Genomic DNA, 24,516 nt, shown 5'->3' with positions numbered 1-24,516 from the left:
AAAGGGAAATATGAAAATAAAAGCAAGTCTTTTTCGTTGATTTATTTGCTATAATATAAATGGACGGAACAAATCAGCAGTTAAGGGATGCAGAAATAGTGTATATGGACTTGTTCACATATTTTTTGTACTTAAGAAATATGCCATTTGATATACTTACTGACCAAAAAATATAAAAATATAACTCTTGTAAAAATGAAAAAGATGTAATATACATGCATAAAAACAGTTGCATAAAAATGCCTTCAATTGAGTTTGATTCCGGGGCCTTTGGAAGCCAATCTTTACCCGCTACCTCAAGGATATTCAGACCCGATTGCAGTTTATTTGTAGCTGGTGCACTGGGTTCTGACAAATAGCCATCGACCTCAAAAGATATGTTGGTCTGGTTACGGGCGATATTACTAATACATGAGACGCTCAGGAGACGATCGTAAGTTTGTAACCCATTTATGCCTAGTGGACTCTCCTATCCTTAATTGGCATCATGCGGCGTCTCATCTGGGTCTACGCTGTTTGCCAAGGCCTTTTTTCTAGACGCTATGCATAAATGGGTTAAAGTGTGCCAGACATGGAGCGCGTATAACACTGCACCTATGTTTAACGTCTCATACGAAAGGGATTTAGTACGTTAGGCTTTAGGGAGTGATCGAACCTGCGACCTTGGGTTAGGCATAGCCCCAGTAAAATACCACGAGACCACTTCTAAACATTATACTATTAATAAATGTATTTTGTAAATGGTCGATAAAATTGGTAACAAACGTTTTATCGTGGTATACAATCTATACTCGATTGGTCATACATCTATATAAAGATCTATAAAGCGTAATAAATCGACATTTTAAAGTGTAAGCATTGAGTGTAAATGCACTTGTTTGAATATAATGATACCTGTTTTGCATCTATGGCATTTCCTTAAAAACTAACCTTATTTCAAATATGTGAACAAGTAATAGTGATATAACAGCAGAAATTCAGACAGCACTATGGTTAAACAAACCAGCAACATGACACGCAAACACAAGCGAAACAAAATGTACACGTATACTCCAAGTAATGATCGGATTAATAAATCAATATTCAAGACATTAGCAATAATAGGCAACACACACACACGCACACACATTAGAGACATTAAGTGAAAATTAATTTAAAATTATTCATCGCTTTTGTTATCCTGTACAAATAAAGTGTACTTCAAAATGTTTAAGTTTGGAATAATACAGATTTTTGTCGAAACATGCATGTATAATTCTGTTCAGTTGTTTGTAAATCTTCAGCTTGCGCAAAGTGGTTACTAGCATCGAAATATTCTAACAGCACGCACTTTTACACGTGCATTTCATTACGTCCTCAAAATAATAAAACTAACCTTAATGATATCCTGATTGTGTTAATATGTATAATGCACAACTTTGTTATCAATATTAACAGTCCCAAAGGTAAAATCTATAAAATAAATTGGCCACGGCGTTCTTCGTATGTAGCTGTTTCAGCGGGCGTGTTACTGCTGGTGTCCAATATGGCCAGGCGCCGGAGAAACCTTGTTGCTGAAAAAAAAGAAGTCAGTTTTCACGTATTTATCTTAATTTAGATGAACTCTTTAAAATTAATATTCATCCAATACGGTTATGCGAACACTATTGATTTTCTTATTCATATTACTATTTTCGTAGGACCATTTGGCCGAAGAAAACATGTTTACCGTAATACTTGATAAAAATTATGATTGTTTAATTAGACGATTTAAGACTAGGCGGTCATGAAAGCAGCAATTTAGTTGCACACAATCGTGTAACGCACGTGCAACACATGTATTACATTCGTTTCACGTCACTCTTAACGGACGGTCGCAATCAAAATTACCAAATCAAAATTAAAAAATATATTTTTGACGGGTTAAACATGGGTGCAAACTCGATTTTGCTTTTTATTACGGTCCCTGTTTAAGCTTTGACGCAGCCTAATCTCTATTTTAAATACGATGTCACACTGTCCGATGAGAGTGTTTCGAATTATTACAGGTTTGGGTCTCGAGTCGACACGATGCCCTCTATCGTGTTTTCCGAATAAATACATCCTTTGTACAAGGTGATACATCACCCTACGTTTATTTAAAATCAATGCGCTCTGTTGCAATACGATACGACTATGGTTGTGAGATCTTTCACGATTATATTGATTGTATGTACGATAACAGTCACGACTGGATCCGAATAATACAAAGAAAGTCCGCTTAACTACCAACTTCATTTATTCTTCAGATCGCAACCGACCGTAACGCAACATGACGTTGTTGTTTTGCATAAGATCGACTGCGTTCACTTCGGTTTTGAAGAACCAATATATAATATTTGTGGCACTTTGTTACGACACAATACGATTTAAGACGACGAACCTGATGAGCAATTGATCGCAGTTGATCTTGTTAATCGAAACTTTTAACCGTACACAATTTTGACGATAAACTCGATTGACAAGATTGGCATCAAGATCTGATGATATGCAATAGGATGACCACAATAAGTTCACGATTTATACCTCTATTTTAACCTTTTACCACATAGATACTATTTAAACAACTCTTCGTCCAATAATCAGTGGCTCTCAAACAACTCAGGCTAACCCCATGTTCGTTTAATTCAGAACAAAGGGTTGTTAATTGACAGATAAAAAACGATTGATCTAACATTATTTCTCAAAGCGTACATATCTCTGTATTTTAAATGAGAACTCCCGGTATTATTTACAAAGTTATTGTAAGGATCGTGAGTTCTAATTGTCTTGTAAATAGGGGTTAACGGGCCACATATGTTTTTTTAATGACAGCTATCAACAATGACTACTTACTTCCCCAAATGATCCATGTGCAGGTCTCCCTCCCTGCAATATAGGCAAGGAACTAGTTAAGTGCACGTGCTAAAAGTGTCGTCCCAGATTAGTTAGTGAAGTCCGTACAGGCTAATATGGGACAACACTTTCCGCTTTAACTAGATTTTCGCAAAGAAGAAACTTCTTTTAAACGAACAATACCACACAAGCGTGTCGAGCCTGATTAGCCTGTGCGTTGTGCACAAGCTAGTCTGGAGCGACACTTTAAGCACGTGAATTAAGCCCCATTTACTCAGAGCGAGGCTTAAATATGTTTCATTGAATTAGGTTAAATCCCTAAACCTCTCCAAAGGCAACAAGTACTTGTTTTTCCCAGACTCTATAATGTCGCTATAGGTATAAGCTTTAAATCTCTAATAAATAGCTTGAAAAAAAAGAACTTGTTCACGTATTATCGAAGTGACAATTGTATTTAAAGATTCAAGGTTCAACACATAAAAGAACACGGCAAATCAAGAAGCGAAAGAAAACTAATCAAGTAAACTTATACTGAAAATATATGTTCTTAAATAAACAGTCATTATTTGAAACCGATAAAATTATCAAGCGTTACAAACGAAACTATCAAAACGTGTGGAGTGTTCTGTCGTTTTCCTTTTAAAAAGAATTACAATAAGTGGACCGCTTATATCCAGTTTAAAAGTAACAAGAAATATCTCTTAAAAAAGATGTTCGGCGTATATCCTGCATTGAAATAATGTTAGAAAATATACGTTTAATTGTTGATGTGCATTGTTTTCACTTGTAAGTCGCATATCCACCGCATGAAATGTGTTTTATTAAGTGCATGTACATTCAAACCATTCAATTGTGTTCGTAGATAAAAATTATACTGTGGGAGATCACATCATGTGTCCTCGCATCGCTTATTATGAGTTTATTTCTTCATCATTCATCGAAATATGTGGTATGTTCATATTTGATTAACACGCAGTTTTCTTTCGACACATAAAAAAACACTAACAGAACCGCGTCATGCGTCAATGGTTAATATGGCGTTTCAGCCAGCGTAGCCGCATATGACATAAGAGCCATTTTCGCATGACGCGGGTCTTTTCAAATCCTATTGCGTCTTGTAAATCGAACATCTAACCACAATAATTTTAAATATAAAGTTGAAGTTAAACGGTGTTATTTATAGGAAACTGTCAAATTTCGTAGTCTTTTCAGGCTTTCAGGAACGATTTCCAGATGGGCTGACCGAGTACGGCAAATTTTGTGGTTCGATAATTAAACGACTTCTCACTGATCCTGACACTTTTAACTATTTCGGGAGTGATTGTTCCTCGTATTGAAAGCAATACCGTTTTATCAACGTTTATCAAAAGTCCATTCCCCTGAAGATTAAGTAACCGAGAACTGACCCTAAAATTCTGCGAGGTGGATTTAAACGCGTAATTGTAACTATGCTAAAATGTGTGTCTATGCGTCGTATTTACATGCAGAGAGTAGTCCGAAATTCCTTCTGAACAATTTAACATTCTGTACGCTGTACACAGGCGCAGTGATGTGGCCAAAGTTCTGGGAATTTTCTCGAATCAAGCAATGAAATATAATTGTATTCATTCGGTTCTGCTGACGTAATTTAAAGATCATTTAAGGTTAAAAGCTGGTTAAAACAGCTACGCCGAAAACAAAGTGGTTGATGGCACTGAATGACGCATGGTTACGGTAAGATTTTGTTTATTCCTAAGGACATTGGTTTAAGCCCCGACGGTGGTTAACTGTTTTTTTATGTTTAAAAAAAGTTATATCCTTGATTTTATACTTGAGTGAACAAAACCGAAAAACACGAGTATGACTGCATGAAACAACGTAATCGTGTTATTTATGCTTAGAGAGCTCACACGTATAATTTTAATGCTATATCTCTATGGTGCGTATTCACACCCTGCGCGCGCACTCACACGTCATCTGGCATCTCCATCCGGCGGAAGTGCTTGGCCAGCTTCACTCCGAACACGAGGCTGGGTATGAAGAAGAACAGGCACCAGCCGATCGAGAACCAAAACCCGTTCTGTTGATATAATTTCATATACAAATGACAAAAGCAACATAATTACGAGCCACGTTTGAACAATAAAATACAACTTACACAACAACGTCACTGTTCACAAAAATCCGTATAAAAATCTAAGACTAAGTTCTACTACGTTAAAAATATCAGATATAAAGATTGTCAAGGTGCAATATAGTTCTGTCTGTTACAAAATGATAAAATATTGATATTTTTTTTTAAATAATAATATTTACATGGAAAAAACATGTTTATGTAAAATGACATCAACACGAAACAAATTGGTGACTTAAGTACTTTGATGAGTATTTATATTTCATTAAGTGTTGTCCGAAGGGGCTTAAGGGTCGGAAGGGGGTATGGATGTAATTACCATGCATAAAAATAATGAATTGTAAGTCAAAGTCGCGGATATGTATAACGTATTTATGCGTGTTTGTGTGTGTGTGTGTGTGGTATTTTTTTTGGAAGGGGTGGTAGGGTGGTGTTAGGGTGATATGAACGATTTTATTACAATATGTGTACTATTTCGTTTATATCGTTCGCAGATAACCATTTTATAATACAATGTAATTACGTAAATAAAAACATTTTTAATTGTATGCATGACTAAGAGGGCGTATACATACGAACGAGTCGATGGTGTACTGACAGAGCGCCACAACTACGATGGAATGGTACAGGTTCCATACTGGGGTACACTTGCCAACGTCGTTCAGAACCTGTCAAGAAAACATTGTACATATATCTAACATCCTTATGTGCGTGATAATGTGTAGTCCTTTCATTGTCTGCGAGATTCGTTTATGAGCCGCACTCTGATAAAACAAGGCTTTATGCATGTGCGTAAATTTTTGTCACAAATTATTTTTTATTTTTTATTTTTATTCAATATAATACATACAATGTATACATGTATATGATAATAAAACAAAGTGATACCACGTAACAGCAATAATGCTTAAACATGTTATACAAGATATGCTAATATATACTTTTTTGACCTTGTGGTTTCTTTTTGATAAAAAAAAGTTAATATGTATTGTTTCTTTGGTTGTTTGTAATAGTTATTTAAAAAAACAATAGAATAATTATGAATAAATTTGGGTTGCATAAGTGGGTAGAGAGAAAAACTGGACATGTTTATGAAAGTTTAATGTGTTTCCATTTAAGTTCAAATATATTAAGTTTATCGTTGTTAAGGGCGATTTCTTTTTCAATTTGCATCTTTAATTTAAGATAATTGATGAAACAGTTTATTGTGGGTGTTTGTTTTCTGCATGTCATGCTGAATATAAACTATTTCATTAATATAATAATGTAATTCACAGCTTTATTAACCTCTTGTATTTTAAAGGTAGTTATCCCTAAACTGATGTCTAGGAGAGATAGTTTAACATGTAATTGTTGTTTCTCTAGAAAGTATGTCAATTGATTCCATAGAGATTGGATATGTTTACACTCCCAGAAAAGGTGTTCTATTGTTTCAATATGTTCACTACACATATCACATAGATTTGTGTTGGATAGATTGCACTTGAAAAGATATTTATTTGTAGCTATGATTCTCTGGATGTATTTATATTGGAAATTTCTCAATGTGCTATCAGTAGTTGATTTATATGGCATGACGAATATTTGTTTCCAATTAAATTCTTTTTCTTCAAGAAGGTTCGCCATTGAGTTTGAACTTTAGAGGGTTCGGTAGGGTTTTTGATTTGTAGTGTGTAAAATATTTTGTTCGTTTTGTTTTGTTTTGCAATTATGTTTTCTACGAATGTTTTTTGAGTACATGGTGTTATTTGTATTGGTAACAGCTTTAATATGTATGGGTATACTTTTGATCAATGTGTAGTACATCAGGAAATTACTTGTAGGTATTCCGAATATGTAGCACAAATTATCAAAAGAATAGAAGTCGTTTTTCTGTAGTCGTACAATTGATCTACATATGTTATGTTTCGTTCAAACCAATGTTTATAGAAAAAAGTTTTATTGTTAGTAGTTATGTCTTTACCGTTCCATATACTGGTTTTACTGTTTGGTTTCTAAATTATGAGTAACTTTACACCGTGCCGATAGAACATTCGATAGAAATATGTTTTTAGATGATATTTCATCTAAAATATTATTGTTGATATTACATTCAAAAAGTAAGGAATCACCATATGTTTTTAGAATTTTATGGTAGAATAATTTCCATTTACTCGTATTGGTATTATCTAAATATCTTTTAACCCAACTGCATTTGATTGCGTTCAGGAATGAATCCATGTCTGTTAGTCGGATACCTCCATATTCTACTGATTGAATTAATTGAGTTCGCTTAATTTTATCAGGTTTGCCGTCCGATATGAAATTAAATATTTCTGATTGTATATCTTTAATAATATCATTCGGTGGGTTAAATAATTTAGGGAGTGCAAACGTTTTCAACACTGTGTTTTTTCCGATTGGTGTAAGTTTACGATGCTGCCATGATTTTAAACAATTTTTAAATTGTTGTAACTTAGGTAGTATGTTTTTTAGAACTGTTTCATTTTCATTGTTTGTAAAAGTTATTCCTAAAGTTGTTGCTTCATCTGATGTCCAGTTGAATTTCATTTCTTTTTTTAAGATGAATATTACTTTGTTTAAATTTACCTACTCGTAGCAAAGTGCATTTACTTTTGTCTAGTTTAAGACCCGATGCCATTCCATAAAGGGTTAGCGATTCTATAAGATTGTTGAATGAGTCACTGTCATTTAAAAAGTAAGTTGCATAGTCAGCAAATAGGGGCTGTTAAATTTCTTCGTCTGGTTCTAGCGATATTCCCCTTATATGTTTATTTGATTGGATATAGTGTGATAGATACTCGATGCATATAATAAATAGCGAGGATGAAAGTGGACATCCTTGTCTTACCCCTCGTTCGATATTAAAACTGTTTGAGAAGAAGCCATTATTAATATTATGCTGTTAATATCGGTATAAAATAGTTTAACCCATTTTATTAGACTTTCACCGAAATTCATATTTTCTAAGCAAGAGAACAAAAAAGAATGGTCTAGTGAATCGAAAGCCTTTTCGAAGTCTGCAAAGAAAATGAGGCCAGAATTGTTTGGTTGGTTGAAATAATTTACGCATTCTTGTATCAGACGTACATTTTCACCAATGTAACGTCCTTTAATGAAGCCAGATTGAGATCTTGAAATGATTGATGGTAATATTCTTTTAGTTCTGTTTGATATACTTTTTGTTGCAATTTTATAATCATTGTTCAGTAAACTAATCGGGCGCCAGTTTGATAAGGATTCTAAGATTTTTCCAGGTTTTGGAATTATCCCGGTAATGATAATATACCTTGTTTTTGTAGCGTAGGTAAGTTTTTGTTGTTAAATGAATAGTTAAGTGAATTGATTAAATGTGTTTTAATATCATTCCAGAATATTTTATAAAATTCGATTGTGATGCCATCAGATCCTGGACTTTTGTTATTTTGCATTTCTTTTAGTGCTATTCCACATTCATATTCATTAAGTAATCCGGAACACAATAATTTTTCCTCTTGATTTTAAGGATGATGTGTATTTTTAAAAAGGGTGTTATTTTCAACATGTTTTCGTTTATATGGGGTTTCGAAAAATAAACGTTGTTTTTCTAGTATTTTAGTTCTGTTTGTTATATCTTCGCCATTAACTACTAATTTGTGTACATTTTTTTGTTCACTTCTACGTTTTTCAATGTTTGCGAAGAATTTTGTATTTTTTTGATTGTGTTCAACATGCTGTGCACGCGCCCGTAGTATTATTCCATTGAGTTGTGTATGATAGATTCCTTCTAATACTTGTTTGTTTGATGTTATTTCATTTTCAATGGCGGTGGTATCATTTGTGTTTGTTTCATGCAATTGTTTTTCAAAGTGTTTCAATGGTTTTGATGGTTTCAGTTTCAAGTTTGTGTGTTTCTTTTTTTTTTTTAATGATGTGTATCTAATTGTTGTGTTACGTATATTTCCTTTAATTACTTCCCATAGGGTGTTTGGGTTTGTATCTTTATTATTTTGAACTGTGTTTAATATTTCCTGTTTTATTTGTGTTTGATATTCTGTATCTAATAAGATGCTGTTATTAATTTTAAAGTATCCTGGGCCTCTTTCAGGTTGTATTTTGTGAAGTTTAAGTTAAACTAGAGAGTGGTCAGTCATAAATCCTGGTTAAATGCTACATGTGTCAATAATGTTGCAAAGTGACTCAGATGTTAAAAAATAGTCTAATCTGCAAAATATTGTTGGTTTTGTGTTTTGATCTCTAAAGTGGTAACAATGTTTTCTCAGATGTGTCCCTGTGACCTTGGTTTTTGATGTTCTTGATCCAGATTCAACCTTGTCCTAAAAAAGTCAAAATAAACATTCCAACATACTAGTAATTTCAGCATTGACCCGGTTACCTACAACTGAACCTGATTCGGCCCAGATATTGTCAAGATAAAAAAAATCTGATCAAATTTCATCAAATGGCTCCAAGAATGGTGACACGGATTTTTTTTACATTTGGCCTGGTGACCTAGCGTTTGAACACTTGACCAACATACAAACTACATCTTGTCAAAATAAACATTATGGCAAAACTAAATCGAGATTAAACGAAAAATGTGATTTTATGAGTGGTACCGAGGTAAACTTTGACACCGCACAACGAAGATATAGTTTGAATACAATAGCTCACCATGAGCACTTTGTATTGAGTAAAAAACCCAATAATGCTACGATAAAGAAGTGTTAAATGCTCATCCAGCATGAACAATTTTGGCGAATAAAAAGACACACTTGACTTCCTGAGAATAAGCCGATGATATAAGTTCGATGCATTTGTTATATTATAAAAATGCATCTTTTACGGACTTCCATCTGCGTGGAACCGAAACATTGTCGGTCAAGTATGTAATTTAAAAAACAATTTAGATGTGTTGATTGTACCTCATTATTTTGGTTCGCAAAATGCGCACACCAGTCAAAATATAATTAATTTTGTTATATACAGATGCGTGTACAAAAAGGAATAATACGCACGCTTGATTTTGTAGAAGTCACATAAGTATCCGCAATTTTGACGATCCTTTCTTTGAAACCAGTAACTAACTGAAATAGAAAGTTTATATTTTATCACATGTCATACCCTGTTTCCCATGTAATATAACCATTACATATATTTTTATCTTACACATGTATAATATACTTTATAAGCGTTTTCATTGGCTTAGTTTTCGTTTATTGCCCAATCGCATTTCGTTATTTTGCTGAAATGACGTTGCAACGTCAAATGACGTCACGAGATGTAAACAACATTCGGGATTTATAGTTATGTTTGCGTAAGTATTTATTTAATTTGCTCATTTAAAAGAATGTGATAAAAAAGATCTGACACTCGTTGGCATATCATACCATATTTTATTAAACTCGTCCAGGAAATTCGTTAGTAAGCTCGCCAAAGGCTCGCTTACTAACACAATTCCTGAACTCGTTTAATAAAATATGGTATGATATGACAACTCGTGCCAGATCCTATGTATATGTAATATTCTGAACACGTTATGCAATACCTTGAAAATGTATACCACGAATCCGTACATACTAGTAAAAGAAAAAGAAGCACTAGGGTAACTCGCCCTTGAGTCGATTTTGCCCTTGAGTCGGACATTTTTATCTTTGTAGTTTTCAAAGATCAGTTTTGTTAAGCATGATTTGTGACGTTAATATTACGAACAATTTACCCTTCATACTCAAAATAAATAAAATTTTGAAATGAAATGTTGTCAAATATTATCTCACAATGAATTTGGATTCGTATAAGTTTTAATTACTTCTGGTGACGGAAAATTCATAACTTTCAATTATCGATTATCTGTATACCATTGCATTTTGTTCAGATACGTTTGACAGCATTCACAAATAACATTATATTGAAAACATAATCTTAATCTATAATAATGAAATGTAATGTTCAGTGATTTGCTCTATTGTATAGGGATTACAGTAAAACATGAATTACAACTCAATTAGCCCTTGAGGCGAACGCAATGCGCCCTTATGGCGAAAATGAGTTTATGTAATGGTAGAGGCATACGGATGAGAATTAACAACATATTCATTCCAATTAACATGACTCAATCTATTAAGAATCCCATAGCTCACAAACAACAAGAATCACACAATGTTTTATCTTTTTATGTCTGTAATTTTATTTGTCACCCCCAGTGCTACAAATGGTTCCGCTGTTATAAAGGTCGGTTAGACACTACAAATGAGCATGTCATTTTTATCTCTTTTTATGACTTATTTTCGCCAACATGATGACAAAGGAATAAACTTATAAAAGCAACACATGGCTGGTACTGTGCAATTTGCATTTTTTATAAATATAGGGAAAGGATAACCAAATAAATACTAAATACAAATCTGTGTCCGTGTCAAGGGCGAATGTGTCCGACTCATGGGCGAATTCAGTGGGTATTGTTATTCAACTATTTTTCAATGAACATAAGCTGGGAATCAAATAATTATTTGTAAAATAGATTCATATGATATGATAGTTAATGCATGCACAAGCTGAGTCCCGGCTTTAATCACAAAGCTTTTTATAATAGACTTATACCGCTAACCCGTCCGACTCAAGGGCGAGTTACCCACTATTCATAACACGGTTATATGCATTCATTATCATGCCATGGTCATAACACATCAGATATTTCGCAGTTGTTACTTTCTTTCAAAAGAAAAATGATTTGGGGAAAAATGTTTACAAGTACACATAATAATCATATAATATAGGTTGTACCGTATCCAGTGTACCGCCAACCAAAATATCCCGGCTAGCGTTTCGCATTCCGCTCATGAAGTCGTTTTCCCATTTCTAAAAATGAAGAAAACACCGCTCTGTAATTGATATTCAACTTGTGCGATTCGATTGACATAATAAAAGTATTACTAAAAAAGTGTACCTTACCTGGAAGTTGGTGCTCAAGCCTTTAATTTTGTTCTGTGCTTGAATTAGGGGACTCTGAAAAAATATTGGGTGTATACAGAAATATTGCATGATACATATAAACCTATGTATTATTACTATTATTATTATTATTATTATTATTATTATTATTATTATTATTATTATTATTATTATTATTATTATTACATAAATGGAAACGAAATCAACTTACAATGTCCAGAACTGGAAATGAACGAGCTGTAGCTTCCTGAAATAAATAGCTGGTATTATTAAATTCCTTCAAATTTTAACATACATAGATGAACTGGTGGCTTATTATTGTGATCAACACAGAGTTAACTCTTTGTAATAAAACACGTAACAAACTCATTTTATTTTATATGAACATGACGTAGACTGCTATGCACATGTATGCTTTTGCAACGATACCGTGTTTTGTTTTTGTTTAATTGAATTTCAAGCACTTGTTTGCGTTTTTGTGCAGTAAACGTGCGGTCGAATCTCACGAATGTTTTTTAATAAAAATAAACAAAAATCCTTTCTTTCTTCAACCTTCAGAGATTAATCAAAAATCAAAATATACTTCACGGATACTTTTACTTATGATACACATACTACTGATAAACGTTTAGCTACAACAAAGTTTTTTTTAATGGAATATGGAAGATGATTACTTTTGTACCTCTGAGATCATGCAAATTTAAATAAACAGTACGTTTTGAGAATAATGTTTTTCGAATTTATTAATCAACCCTTGTATAAAAAGATGGATTAAAAAAAATACTTTGTGTTAGCACTTATTTATATCCAGGACCAATCGCATTTCCTAATTATTTGTACGTTGGTGTTCTCGAGAAGGAACACAGAGGTATTTGGAATAGAATGGCGGTTACTGTACGACAATGAAAGCCTTAAAAACCATATCGTAACATCACATCGCCATCGTAACATTACATCGCCATCGTAACATCACATTGTCATCGTAATATTACATCGCCATTGTAACATCACATCGCCATCGTAACATTATATCGCCATCGTAACATCACATCGCCATCGTAATATCACATCGACATCGTAACATCACATCGCCATCGTAACATTACATCGCCATCGTAACATCACATCGAAATCGTGACATTACATCGACATAGTAGCATCGCATCGCCATCGTAACATTACATCGCCATCGTAACATCACATACACATCGTAACGTTACATCGACATCGTAACATTACATCGCCATCGTAACATCACATCGCCATCGTAACATCACATCGCCATCGAAACAACACATCGCCATCATAACATTACATCGCCATCGTAACATCACATCGACATCGTAACATCACATCGCCATCGTAACATCACATCGCCATCGTAACATTACATCGCCATCGTAACATCACATCGACATCGTGACATTACATCGACATCTTGACATTACATCGACATGCAAACATCACATCGCCATCGTAACATCACATCGGCATCGTGACATCACATCGACATCGTAACATCACATCGCCATCGTGACATCACATCGCCATCATAACATCACATCGCCATCGTAACATTACAACGACATAGTGACATTACATCGACATCGTGACATCACATCGACATCGTAACATAACATCGACATCGTGACATCACATCGACATCGTGACATCACATCGACATCGTAACATTACAGCGACATCGTGACATCACATCGACATCGTGACATTACATCGACATCGTGACATCACATCGACATCGTGACATCACATCGACATCGTAACATTGCATCGACATCGTGACATCGCATTGCCATCGGAACGTCACATCGACATCGTAATATTAAATCGACATCGTGACATCACATCGACATCGTGACATTACATCGACATCGAAATATCACATCGGCATCGTAACATCACATCGCCATCGTAACATTACATCGCCATCGAAACATTACATCGCCATAGTAACATCACATCGCCATCGTAACATCACATCGCCATCGTAAAATCGCATAAGCGTCATCGTACATCTTTATATTTGTTTAACATACTTACTAAATATTTGTTGAACGATATATATTGTTAGCAAAATGTGGTCTGACATTTATATTACTGTTTAAATGTCATTAATGTTATGCCAACCGTAATATATAGCAAAATCTACATACCAAAGGTGCCAGGTCTATGGTCGTTACTGTGGTGAACGCAGAAGTTAATTGAGTGAACCCTGTAACCTGATTTTCAAAATGGCCGACATGTTGTGCCGTGGTTGCAACACTGTTAATCGTGTTCTGCATTTGGTCGGCGATTTTCTAAAATTAAAGCTATTCTTATACGGACGCCGTTGCACGTAAAAACGTAAATGCAAACAAATGAGAAACTAATTGTATATAAAAACCATTATTACGATAAGTGTTTTAAATTTAGATTTTAATTTAAAGTACAGAACATGTTATTAGTAAACATTTAAGCATGCCCTTAAAAGGAAAATGTTCGCAGATATTTCTGTCTGAAACACTAGTTAGTATGACATCCAGTGTCTTAACAATTTAAGCATCGGACGGTGAAATCGTCTCTCTATATATGCTTCAGTTTTCCCACTATTTTTTTATCACGTATAAAAACTCAATATGAGACACTGTACACCGGGGAGCGAAGTAATATCAATGATGTAGACTGTTACTGATAATACAGTTTCGCTCAAGACTTATCAACAGTTAAAATTAATATAATAATCGTAAAAAACGTGAACATATTGAATAATTAGGAACATTTCTGTTGTTTTCGTTAAAGCTTGTTACAATACGTTGATCATTTTTTCAATGCATCTAATTCTAAATGACAAATATATATCACTGCGATAAGTCGAGTGGCTGAGCAAATAAGACCACTTTTTCTATAAAAATTCATAAATTTCATTTAATTATTTTATTTCTTGTTATGATACTCTAGTTATACAGTTCCATTGATAGAATCTAGCAATGTAATACACGTACTGACAAAAATACGTGTCCCTTTAAGATGAATACAGAATTATTCTCAATACTTGACATCGACAATTTAGCTCTAATTTCTTTTATACAATGCTTACCTCTAGAAGCATGCGTCAGTAAAACGTTTACTCGTTTTGAAATACAACTTTTAAAAAAATTGCCCGTACCGTTTTCTGCTCTGCTAGTTTTGCTTCAATAGTGGTGATGTTGAACCTAGTAGCCAAGTTAAAGGCAGTGTATGCGCTCTCTCCATCTCGACATCCCCTAATAAAAAATACGCTTTATTCACGTACTCAACAAATTGCACAATCTCATACATTACAATGATATATCGTAAATGTTTAGGACAGTCAATAATATAAACAATAGTTTCATCTGGATTAAAAACTTACTTGGCGAGGTAAAAAAAACTGTCCGTATACATTGTAATGTAAATTTATTGTTTGTTGTTGTTTAGCGGAGCACAATTCAAGGCTTACACACATTTTACATGTTACAGTATACAAAATAATTAAGATATGCAATGTTTTACTCTATAAAATCAAGTAATCTTGATTATCAGCGAGACACGTTTTCAGTTAATTACACTCGTTATGTTATTCTTTTCTTGATTTTAATGTGCAGGGAAAGCGTCGATGTTTACTCAAAATAATGTTACGTTTAAAGATCGGAGACTTTCACTGAACAAATACCCGAATAAAACGATGAAACAAAGTGAACTTTGATTCATGCTTAGGTATTTCTTGCTTATCTCATGACATTTTTTTTTCATTTTTGAAATGCTTCAGCTTAGAACGATCGTTAAGAAAATGTTGGTTTCTTAGCGTCTATACATGCAACATGTTGAATTTATTCTTCACGAAAAATGACGGTTTTAACTTTTACGTAAGGATTGCAATAAGCATATTGTGAACGCATATACATGAAGACGGATTTAAGAAATCTTCGTAATATAAATATCGCGGAAACAAGTCAAATTGAGATTACCCATGTGACTGTTTCAATCAAACAAAACTATTGCGACTATTCTCACGCGGAATGCCTTTTTATATTTATGCAAATAATCTGAAACTATGAATTAACAACTAAAGCTTCTACATAAGTCATTGTCGACGACCATTTATATTACATAAGTGAAATGTATAATTATATATGCATAATATATACCTTAAAACACTAGAAACAGGGGCACCGAGAGTGGCCTGTGCATCGCTGAAGAATTTGTCCTCCATCGTCTGGCAAAAACATATTGAACATTGTTAATAATTTATTTGCTTGATTTTTTAGGATAATCGAGTATATTAACTTTGTGATTAACAAGACAATCTCAATTTGTTTTTTTACTGTGACTTTGACTCCCGTCAACCCTCGTACACAGTTAAGTTATTAAAAATCATTCAAGCTAGTAAAACAGGGTTTGGACAGGATATATAACACTGCCTCCCATTTTGTTTTATAATTGGCATAATTATGAACTTATTTTAATTATTTTATTGGTCTTTGAGACACTGGCTATTGCGCAAGACAGTTCTCCTCTCCACGCTTTTTGTATGACTTTCCATCCAAATTTGGCAAATATATGGTCCGATGAAAGTGGTTTTATTGTGTTTTTTAGACTTGAATACCTGATCAATCTAACACAATTAAGTATCAACATTTTGCATATAATTATATTCCCTGGCAAATCTAATATAACGCAATCGTGAAAGTTCGGGTTGCCTGGTCCATGTTTACAAAGGCGAACAAGAGAAATACATTTTTTGTACCAGTGCTAATAATACTACGATAACAAGGTGATCACTTAAGTCATTTCACGTATTTTAATAGCAGTGACTAAAACCTTTATCAGTTTCAGTTCTGGATCGGCCAGCGGCTGACAAACAAACCGCTCAATCGGCGCTCCGATGATGAAACTAAATGTCGTCAGCAGCATCAATGGCCAGGAGAAAATGAAGATAAACGCTACACCCCTGTAAAACACGAACGAAACAACAACATTAATTATAATTTACATGTATATTCCTTAGTTGTATAAAGCTCAGATATCTGATAATTTGATTATTTTCTAATAAACATTCAATTGGTTATTCGAAATCAAAACACACCTTATGTTGTTAGATAAATGTTATAATTATCATCTACTTACATGTTTATATGAAGACCTTTTTCATAAAAAACAACATCAACAACATGAACCACTTCATCACATACGCCATGAGAAGGTTTCCACCGGAGTTCGACACGCAACCTCTCTCGGTAGGCACGGTGCTCATTCCCTGCCCCAGGAAGCCGAATGCCACACCCAAGGTCATAAAGATCACGATGAGGGTCGTCATGGCGCTCAGAACCAGGCCCCCGATCTTCCTGTTCAGAATAAGTACAACACGTTCAATTATTCACATATTGTAGATGACTTACATTGCGATAAAGACCATACCGTTATAAATTTAATAACTTAGTATGTTTTCTTTCTATTAAAGGGGTCTTTTACACAGATTTGTCATGTATTGAAGTTTGTCATTAAATGCTTTAATTGATAACTGTAAACATTGGATCTAAAAACCTCCAGTTAAAACAAGAATAAAGTTAAAGAAAAAATACAATCCTCAACTGGGTTCGAACCACTGACCCCTGGAGTAAAAATCTATCGCTAAGGCCACTCGGCCATCCGTGTTCATAAAATGAGTGATGTATTTTATAATTTATATAAGCAAACTTCGGAGTATCCCAGAATATAATTACAACAACAGAACTCTCCAAACGATTCAATCGTTTCGCGTTGCAACGCTTTATATTTTTCGGGTTTTTAAATCGTCAAAAGATGCATATAATTGATATTTTAGTGCATGGTAAATGTTCAGTATTACTGTTTCCTCACAAATATCATAACTACAACGAAAATTTGCAAATCTGAAACATTTAAATTGTGTCAATTTACCAAAAATAACATGAAAAGGTCCCTTTAATAGAGGTGGATATGTACAACTAAGTGAACGACATATGTGGTTGAATCCGGGATTGAAAGCATAAATTTGGTCCCATGTTGCGAACATTTTTAGACTTTCTAATGTTCTATTGTTCATAAAATACAAATAAATTAACATTTCAGACATCGAACAGTTTTAAATATGATTGTCATATTACTACTATTTTATGAATGGGCATTTATATTTTGTTAATATTATACATACCTGTAAGCGTCGTAGGTCCGTGCTGTTTTTGTGTAATCTTTTACTTGTGATTTCATTGAGGCGATATTTAAAGTACCCTTCGTCTACAACAATTTAAACAGACGTAAAAGGTACTTTATTGCTATATACATATTACGATAAAAATGACTAACTGATCGATCGATTGAATAATAAATAAGCTTATTAATTAATTAATTAATTAAATCATTTATTTAAAATCATGAAATTTGTGATATAAATCTATATTATCTGTTTAAGTTGTTATTATACTTTACTTCGTCTTTGAATTTTTGAATGTTGTCGACCATGTCTTTAGTTTGTACCGCCATTTCAGTAAAGGCAACCTTCATATCCGTCGCAGCACCTATCAAAATATAGTGTCCCTGTTGTATACAGCAAATTCATGTTACATTTATAAAGTCATACAAATAACTTACATATACATGTGCTTATGCTGTCTAAAAGCTTGAACATATGTTGATGACATTAAAAAGTATTTTTGTGGACGACATGTAAAGTGAACATAACGCATTTGTGTATTGGGCTATTTGGGTTGTATATACGCATGTTCGAGTCCTACTAAAACAAGAAGAGAGCAAAATTGTTTTACCATTTATTTTATTTTTCCCTTCTAGATTTTTTGGTATGGAACGTTTTAAGACATTTCAACGCGTGCAATTTATTATATAATATTCATCTTTCAATAGTATTTACAAAGAATAATGACAATTGCTTGAACAATCAATTGAAAATAAGCAGGTATTTTTTTAGCTGTTCTGTTGGTTGTCCAAATTGTCTACAATTTATGTTAGCCGAACTGGCTTAGTTGATTGGGCGCTAGACGATACAAATACGATTATTGCGGCTTCTAAACTCAGGCAAGTCACGTAAGATGAGTAGCAAGTGGTAGTAACATAAAATCTAAGATTGTTATATCACTACTTCTGATAACACTGGGAAAATTACCTGTCATTGACGTAGGTATGCGTTAATAATACTGGCAATGCAACCCAACTGAAATACTGTCAACGCTCAATAACCAAAAACAACACTAACAAAATAGCGTTTTTGCGCGAATTGTTTTATTACCCCCCCCCCCCCCCCCACACACACACACACAATGAAATAAATAAATAAAAGGATAAATGCATTATTCAGAACTTTACGACTACTGTTAAATGGTACGTTTAAATAGTTATGTTACTGATTTTTAATCATAGTGTATCCTAAATCGTTGCTTGTATTGATAGATTCGTTAAATGACAGCATTTTGACCATGTATTACTCGTACCTGTTATGGGGACCGTTACTGCAGCTTCAATTTTGGCTTTGAGGTCTGACTTAACCTGCAATACAAATCAATACATAATTTGTAGGTATATATAAATACCATAATCTACACTGTACCTACCCTAATTTATCAAACATGCAATTTAACATAAATTTACGTGTATATTTTTTATTAACTTTATTTATTTGATAAGCATAATATTGTAGCAATCAGGATAAGTGTTTATAATAACCATATTTTGTGTAACAGCATCGTTTGAATTAGAAAAAAAATCGATGTTCACAATAAAGTAGTTTGAAATAAATATAATTAACAGGATATAAGCATTAACAATATAATAGTTTTTATTGAAATGTTAAGCAAAAATATTGTTGTTGTTTTACTTTGCACATAAGTTTCTTTTTATACACCCACCTGTTTTATTGGGCTGTTGGCCTTGAACGTAGTTATATCATTGTTGGGAAATTGACCAAGGATCTATAGCAGATAAGTGAAATCAGTACAATATATATGATAAGACAAGCATTCTTATTAGTGCCTTAACGAAAACTACGAAATAGTATTATATTTATATAATTCCAGTGGTTAAATGCTGCAAAATAGTATTTGTATACTATTTGTAACGTTCCGCATCAGTAATTACATTACATATGTTAAACATAAATTGAACTATTCCATTGGAACAGAATTGTGCTGGCAAATGAAACATTTTCGGATGTTGTACTGACTTTCTCAGCAAGACATTATACAGTACAAACAACCGCAACAAAACAGATTTCTTCGAAATGCATTAAAGTTATAAATCTGAAATGACCAAGTGGTTAACGCGAGAGATTTTGTTATTTCAACAGTCAGAAGTTCCAGTGCCGTAGATTAAATAAAATGGTTCTTCTTAAGATTATACTGTTGCTAATACTGAATGCGGTTTAGAAATGTAAGGATAGTTCTCACAAACTACGAGCCATTTGTAAAATTGTTTATTTGAAGTTTCATCCTACATTGACCTGCTATACACGATTATGATTTTCAGTAATAATATGCCATGTGCATCTGTAAACGCAAATCGAAATACCGGTGTAACTGGGTTTGTAGCTGGACCTGGCCAAGCTTGCTCTAGCCTTGTAAGTTCGTTCTGGAATTCGCTTAATGCCCCAGTGATGTCGTCTATGTCTGCAAAAAAATGCGTGGTTGAATGGATAGATGGGCAGATGGATGGATGGACGGGCGGATTGGTGTATTAATAGATGGATAGATGAACGGATGGATGAATAGTGGATGGATGGATAAACGGACGTGTGGTTGTATATATGGAAGGATAGATGAATGGCTGGATGGATAGATGGATGAACGGACGGATGATTGTATGAATGGATGGATAGATGAATGAATGGATGGATAAATGGATGGATGTATGGATGGATGAACGGACGGATGGATGTATGAATGTATGGATAGTTGAATGGATGGATGAATAGATGGATGAATGTATGGATGGATGAACGGATGGTTGGATAGATGGATGGATGGATGGATGGATGGATGGATAAACGGACGGATGGGTGTATGAATGGATGGATGGATAGATGGATGGATGAACGGGTTGATGGATGAATAGATGAATCGGCGGATGGATGGATGAACGGACGGATGGGTGTACGAATGGATGGATGGATAGATGGATGGATGTGCGGATGGATGGATGAACGGACGGATGGGTGTATGAATGGATGGATAGATGGATGGATGGATATATGAATGGATGGATGGATAGCCGGATTGATGGATGACTCGATGGATCGGCGGATGGATGGATGGATGGATGAACGGACGGATGGGTTTATGAATGGATGGATAGATAAATGGATGGATAGATGAATAGATGGATAGATAGATGGATGAATGGACGGGAGGATGGATGGATAGATGAATGGATGGATAGATAGATGGATGAATGGACGGGAGGATTGATAGTTGAATGGATGGATGAATAGTTGGATGAATGGATGGATGAACGGATGGTTGGATAGATGTATGGATGGATGGATGGATGAACGGACGGATGGGTGTTTGAATGGATGGATGGATAGATGGATGGATGAACGGGTTGATGGATGAATAGATGAATCGGCGGATGGATGGATGAACGGACGGATGGGTGTATGAATGGATGGATGGATAGATGGATGGATGTGCGGATGGATGGATGTACGGACGGATAGGTGTATGAATGGATGGATAGATGAATGGATGGATAAATGAATGGATGGATGGATGGATGGCCGGATTGATGGATGAATAGATGGATCGGCGGATGGATGGATGGATGAACGGACGGATGGGTGTATGAATGGATGGATAGATAAATGGATGAATTGATGGATAGATAGATGGATGAATGGACGGGAGGATGGATGGATAGATGAATGGATGGATAGATAGATGGATGAATGGACGGGTGGATGGATGGAAAATGGACGGATAGATGAATGGATGGATAGATGGATGAATGGATAGACGGACGGATGGATAGATAGATGGATGGATGGATAAGCGGATGGATGGATAAGCGGACGGATGGGTGTATGAATGGATAGATGGATTGACGGATGGACGGGTGGATGGATGGACGGACGTACGGATTGATCGATGGGTGGATTAATTTGTGCATCTATATGCGAGTCACCCTTTGCGAGCATTTGGGAATGAAAACTGACATACATTTAAGAGACAAGAAATAGTAAATATTACTTAAATTTAATTTATGTATTTATATTTAAAAAATATGTAACAGTATCTTACACTTTATTCGTTTAAATCGTTTACACTAAGCATATTCATTGTGTTGGCAACATAAGTGAGAACCGTCATACTTACGTGCCGCCATTGCATCTATTTGTCCGCCAGAAAGTTTGTTAAGAACAAACGCGCTCATGGACTCCGACATATCTAATATTCAGAAACAATGAAATCAACAATAATTATGTTTGATTTGTAGTCGAGGGAATAAGAAAGACGTTATGTATGCAAAATGCTTGACTTAATACCACTATTTAGACCATTTCGGACCATTTCGGTTAAAAATATAGCAATTCATAGTATTAGTACATGTACACAGAAATTACCAAACTTGGAGAATATATTTTGCACCATAAGTGCAAATACTATAGCATCTACTATAAAATCAAGCATAGTCTTAAAATAACATTTGATACAACCGACAGAAATAAGCGATACTTTGTTTTAAGCAGAGATTTAAACAACGAAGTGCAGATGCTTGTTGCAAAAACAATCGACCACTGGAGTTTGATATAGATAATCTAAATGGTAAATGTTTTTTTAAATTGTTTATCGTTAACACACATTACTTACACGAACACTCAATTAAACAAGATAACGAGTGTACTAGTTCAATTAAGTTCAAGCTGCATATTTTACTCGCATGCTTACTTGTGGCGTCCATGTGACTTAGTATAGCGTCCCGTGTTCTGTTCAGATTAATCTGTCCAATTGTCTGAACTTGCTGCAATGGTCACAAGCATTAATATATGATGTTTCCGAGTTTTTCAAGTTATCTTGATTTATTGACTTTTCAAATCAACTTACATTTTAAGTCATAACATGACACGACAATCAAACGGTAATCTACAAAAAAATACTGCTTTTTACAGTCATTAAAAAAGTACATGTACTTTCAAATATTAATTAAGCTAACAGATACACTTTTAAAATAACCTTAACCATGTATCCCTTAGATACACGCTTTGGCGTGTTTAAAGTCCGTTAGAAAATAAATGCTAATTAAAGGCATTTCTAAGGAGATTTAAGTTTTCTCCAGATAATTCAGATATCCCTAAGATACCAATGAGCAGCACACAACATAAAACCTGAACAAAGTTCGAGTCCTTCGAAGGCTGTTCTTATTTTATGCTGATTGCATAGGGCCATATTCACATTGCCTCTGAGTGTTAAAAACTCCACGTGTTTCTGGACCCTATATGAGCACTTACCTGTTGAACGAGGTCCACGAAGGTGTCAATATCGTCCAGGTTGTTTTCCACGATCTCGTCTATCTTGTCGAAGGCTGTCGTCATGCGATCGTTCGACACGTACGTGCAGATGTTACCAACCCTGCAACGGAATACAAAATATCCGTAGTTTAACGTGCTTACTGTTAATTTTCTACGTTTAAGACCAACTTTGTATTATCCACCATTATACCCAACCCACACATGATAACGTTCGACAGAACCGTTGGCATTAAAACACAGCTTTTTTTAGATATGATTACTTAAGGGCAATGATTTTAAATGCACGAGACGAATAGTAACTGATTTTTTTTTCAGCACTGCCTTCTTTCAGAGAAATGTATATACCTATGAAGTTTTAATATGATAGCTCTCATGATCTTAGAGTAAAGCTTAAAACAAAAATTATATAAAAAAAACATTGGGAAATAAATATACAAGTATCAAATACAGAGAAAGCTTTCCTATGGTACCCCCAAAGTTTACTTTGTACACTTTAAACCGACGGACAAGCAAAAGCGGATGTAGAAGACGACACCGTCGCAAACAAAACAAACACCCTAAGTACACAGACTAGTGAAGTATTCTTCTTACAGAACGAACACTGTGCATCCGAACATTACGACCGAGAATATCCTGCGCATGCAGTGCATGTTGTCTGTCTCTTTCTGTTGTCGTTTCCCGCCACAATTTCCGCACAGGCGACAGCAGCAGAAACAGCAGCCGACAATGGGCATGATGAGCAGAAACAGGAAACCCACAACAATGGCGGCAATGAATCCGGCAAACTTCTTCAAAATCTGAAAATATGTTTATATTCTTCACTATAATGAAATGCCTTCGGTATTTGACATTCTTCAAAAATATATAGCAATAATGAAAATCGTCGTTCAAAAGCAAGGCAATTAAAATAACCGGTAAACAGCTTTTGGTTCTGATATTTTTTTTTTACTTTTACCATCAAATGTTATGTTGTCTTAGCACTCGATTTTAGTTTACTGAAGTGACTTACCGCCAGAAAACTGCCAGGGAATGCGAAATTGTCCACCTGTTCTGAATGAGAAAATACTTAATGAATAATACTATTGTTATTATACTTCTGTTACTGCGACAT

General features: G+C 34.5%; 1 protein-coding gene across 1 annotated transcript; it reads right to left on the bottom strand.

Moving 5' to 3' along the window:
- Positions 1–27: 27 nt before the first annotated feature.
- LOC127860520 (prominin-1-A-like) lies at positions 28–24,516 on the bottom strand. Its single transcript, XM_052398634.1, has 23 exons — positions 24,415–24,516; positions 23,997–24,202; positions 23,385–23,505; positions 22,825–22,897; positions 22,252–22,323; positions 20,450–20,547; positions 19,792–19,854; positions 19,378–19,432; positions 18,362–18,450; positions 18,087–18,169; positions 17,107–17,259; positions 16,736–16,865; positions 16,063–16,130; positions 15,063–15,159; positions 14,071–14,214; positions 12,108–12,143; positions 11,897–11,950; positions 11,729–11,803; positions 9,964–10,032; positions 5,542–5,634; positions 4,803–4,912; positions 2,854–2,886; positions 28–1,553 (listed from the first exon to the last, which is right to left on the bottom strand). Exons 2-23 carry the CDS (start codon positions 24,137–24,139, stop codon positions 1,508–1,510), a joined length of 1,905 nt encoding a protein of 634 aa, XP_052254594.1. The 5' UTR covers positions 24,140–24,202; positions 24,415–24,516; the 3' UTR covers positions 28–1,507.

Source organism: Dreissena polymorpha, chromosome 15 (assembly GCF_020536995.1).
Source record: "Dreissena polymorpha isolate Duluth1 chromosome 15, UMN_Dpol_1.0, whole genome shotgun sequence".
NCBI lineage: Eukaryota > Metazoa > Mollusca > Bivalvia > Myida > Dreissenidae > Dreissena > Dreissena polymorpha.
The sequence above is the reverse complement of the archived record's forward strand: the minus strand, read 5'-3'. Positions and strand labels throughout refer to the sequence as shown.

Bases quoted from the DNA above. Each gene is read 5' to 3' on its own strand.
- LOC127860520 (XM_052398634.1), bottom strand. From the start codon at position 24,139: ATGCCCATTGTCGGCTGCTGTTTCTGCTGCTGTCGCCTGTGCGGAAAT. The intron at 4,913-5,541 runs GTATGTATACGC...TTATATCAACAG, and splicing joins AGTACACCATCGACTCGTTC to AACGGGTTTTGGTTCTCGAT. The intron at 1,554-2,853 runs GTAAGTAGTCAT...CTTTTTTTTCAG, and splicing joins CACATGGATCATTTGGGGAA to CAACAAGGTTTCTCCGGCGC.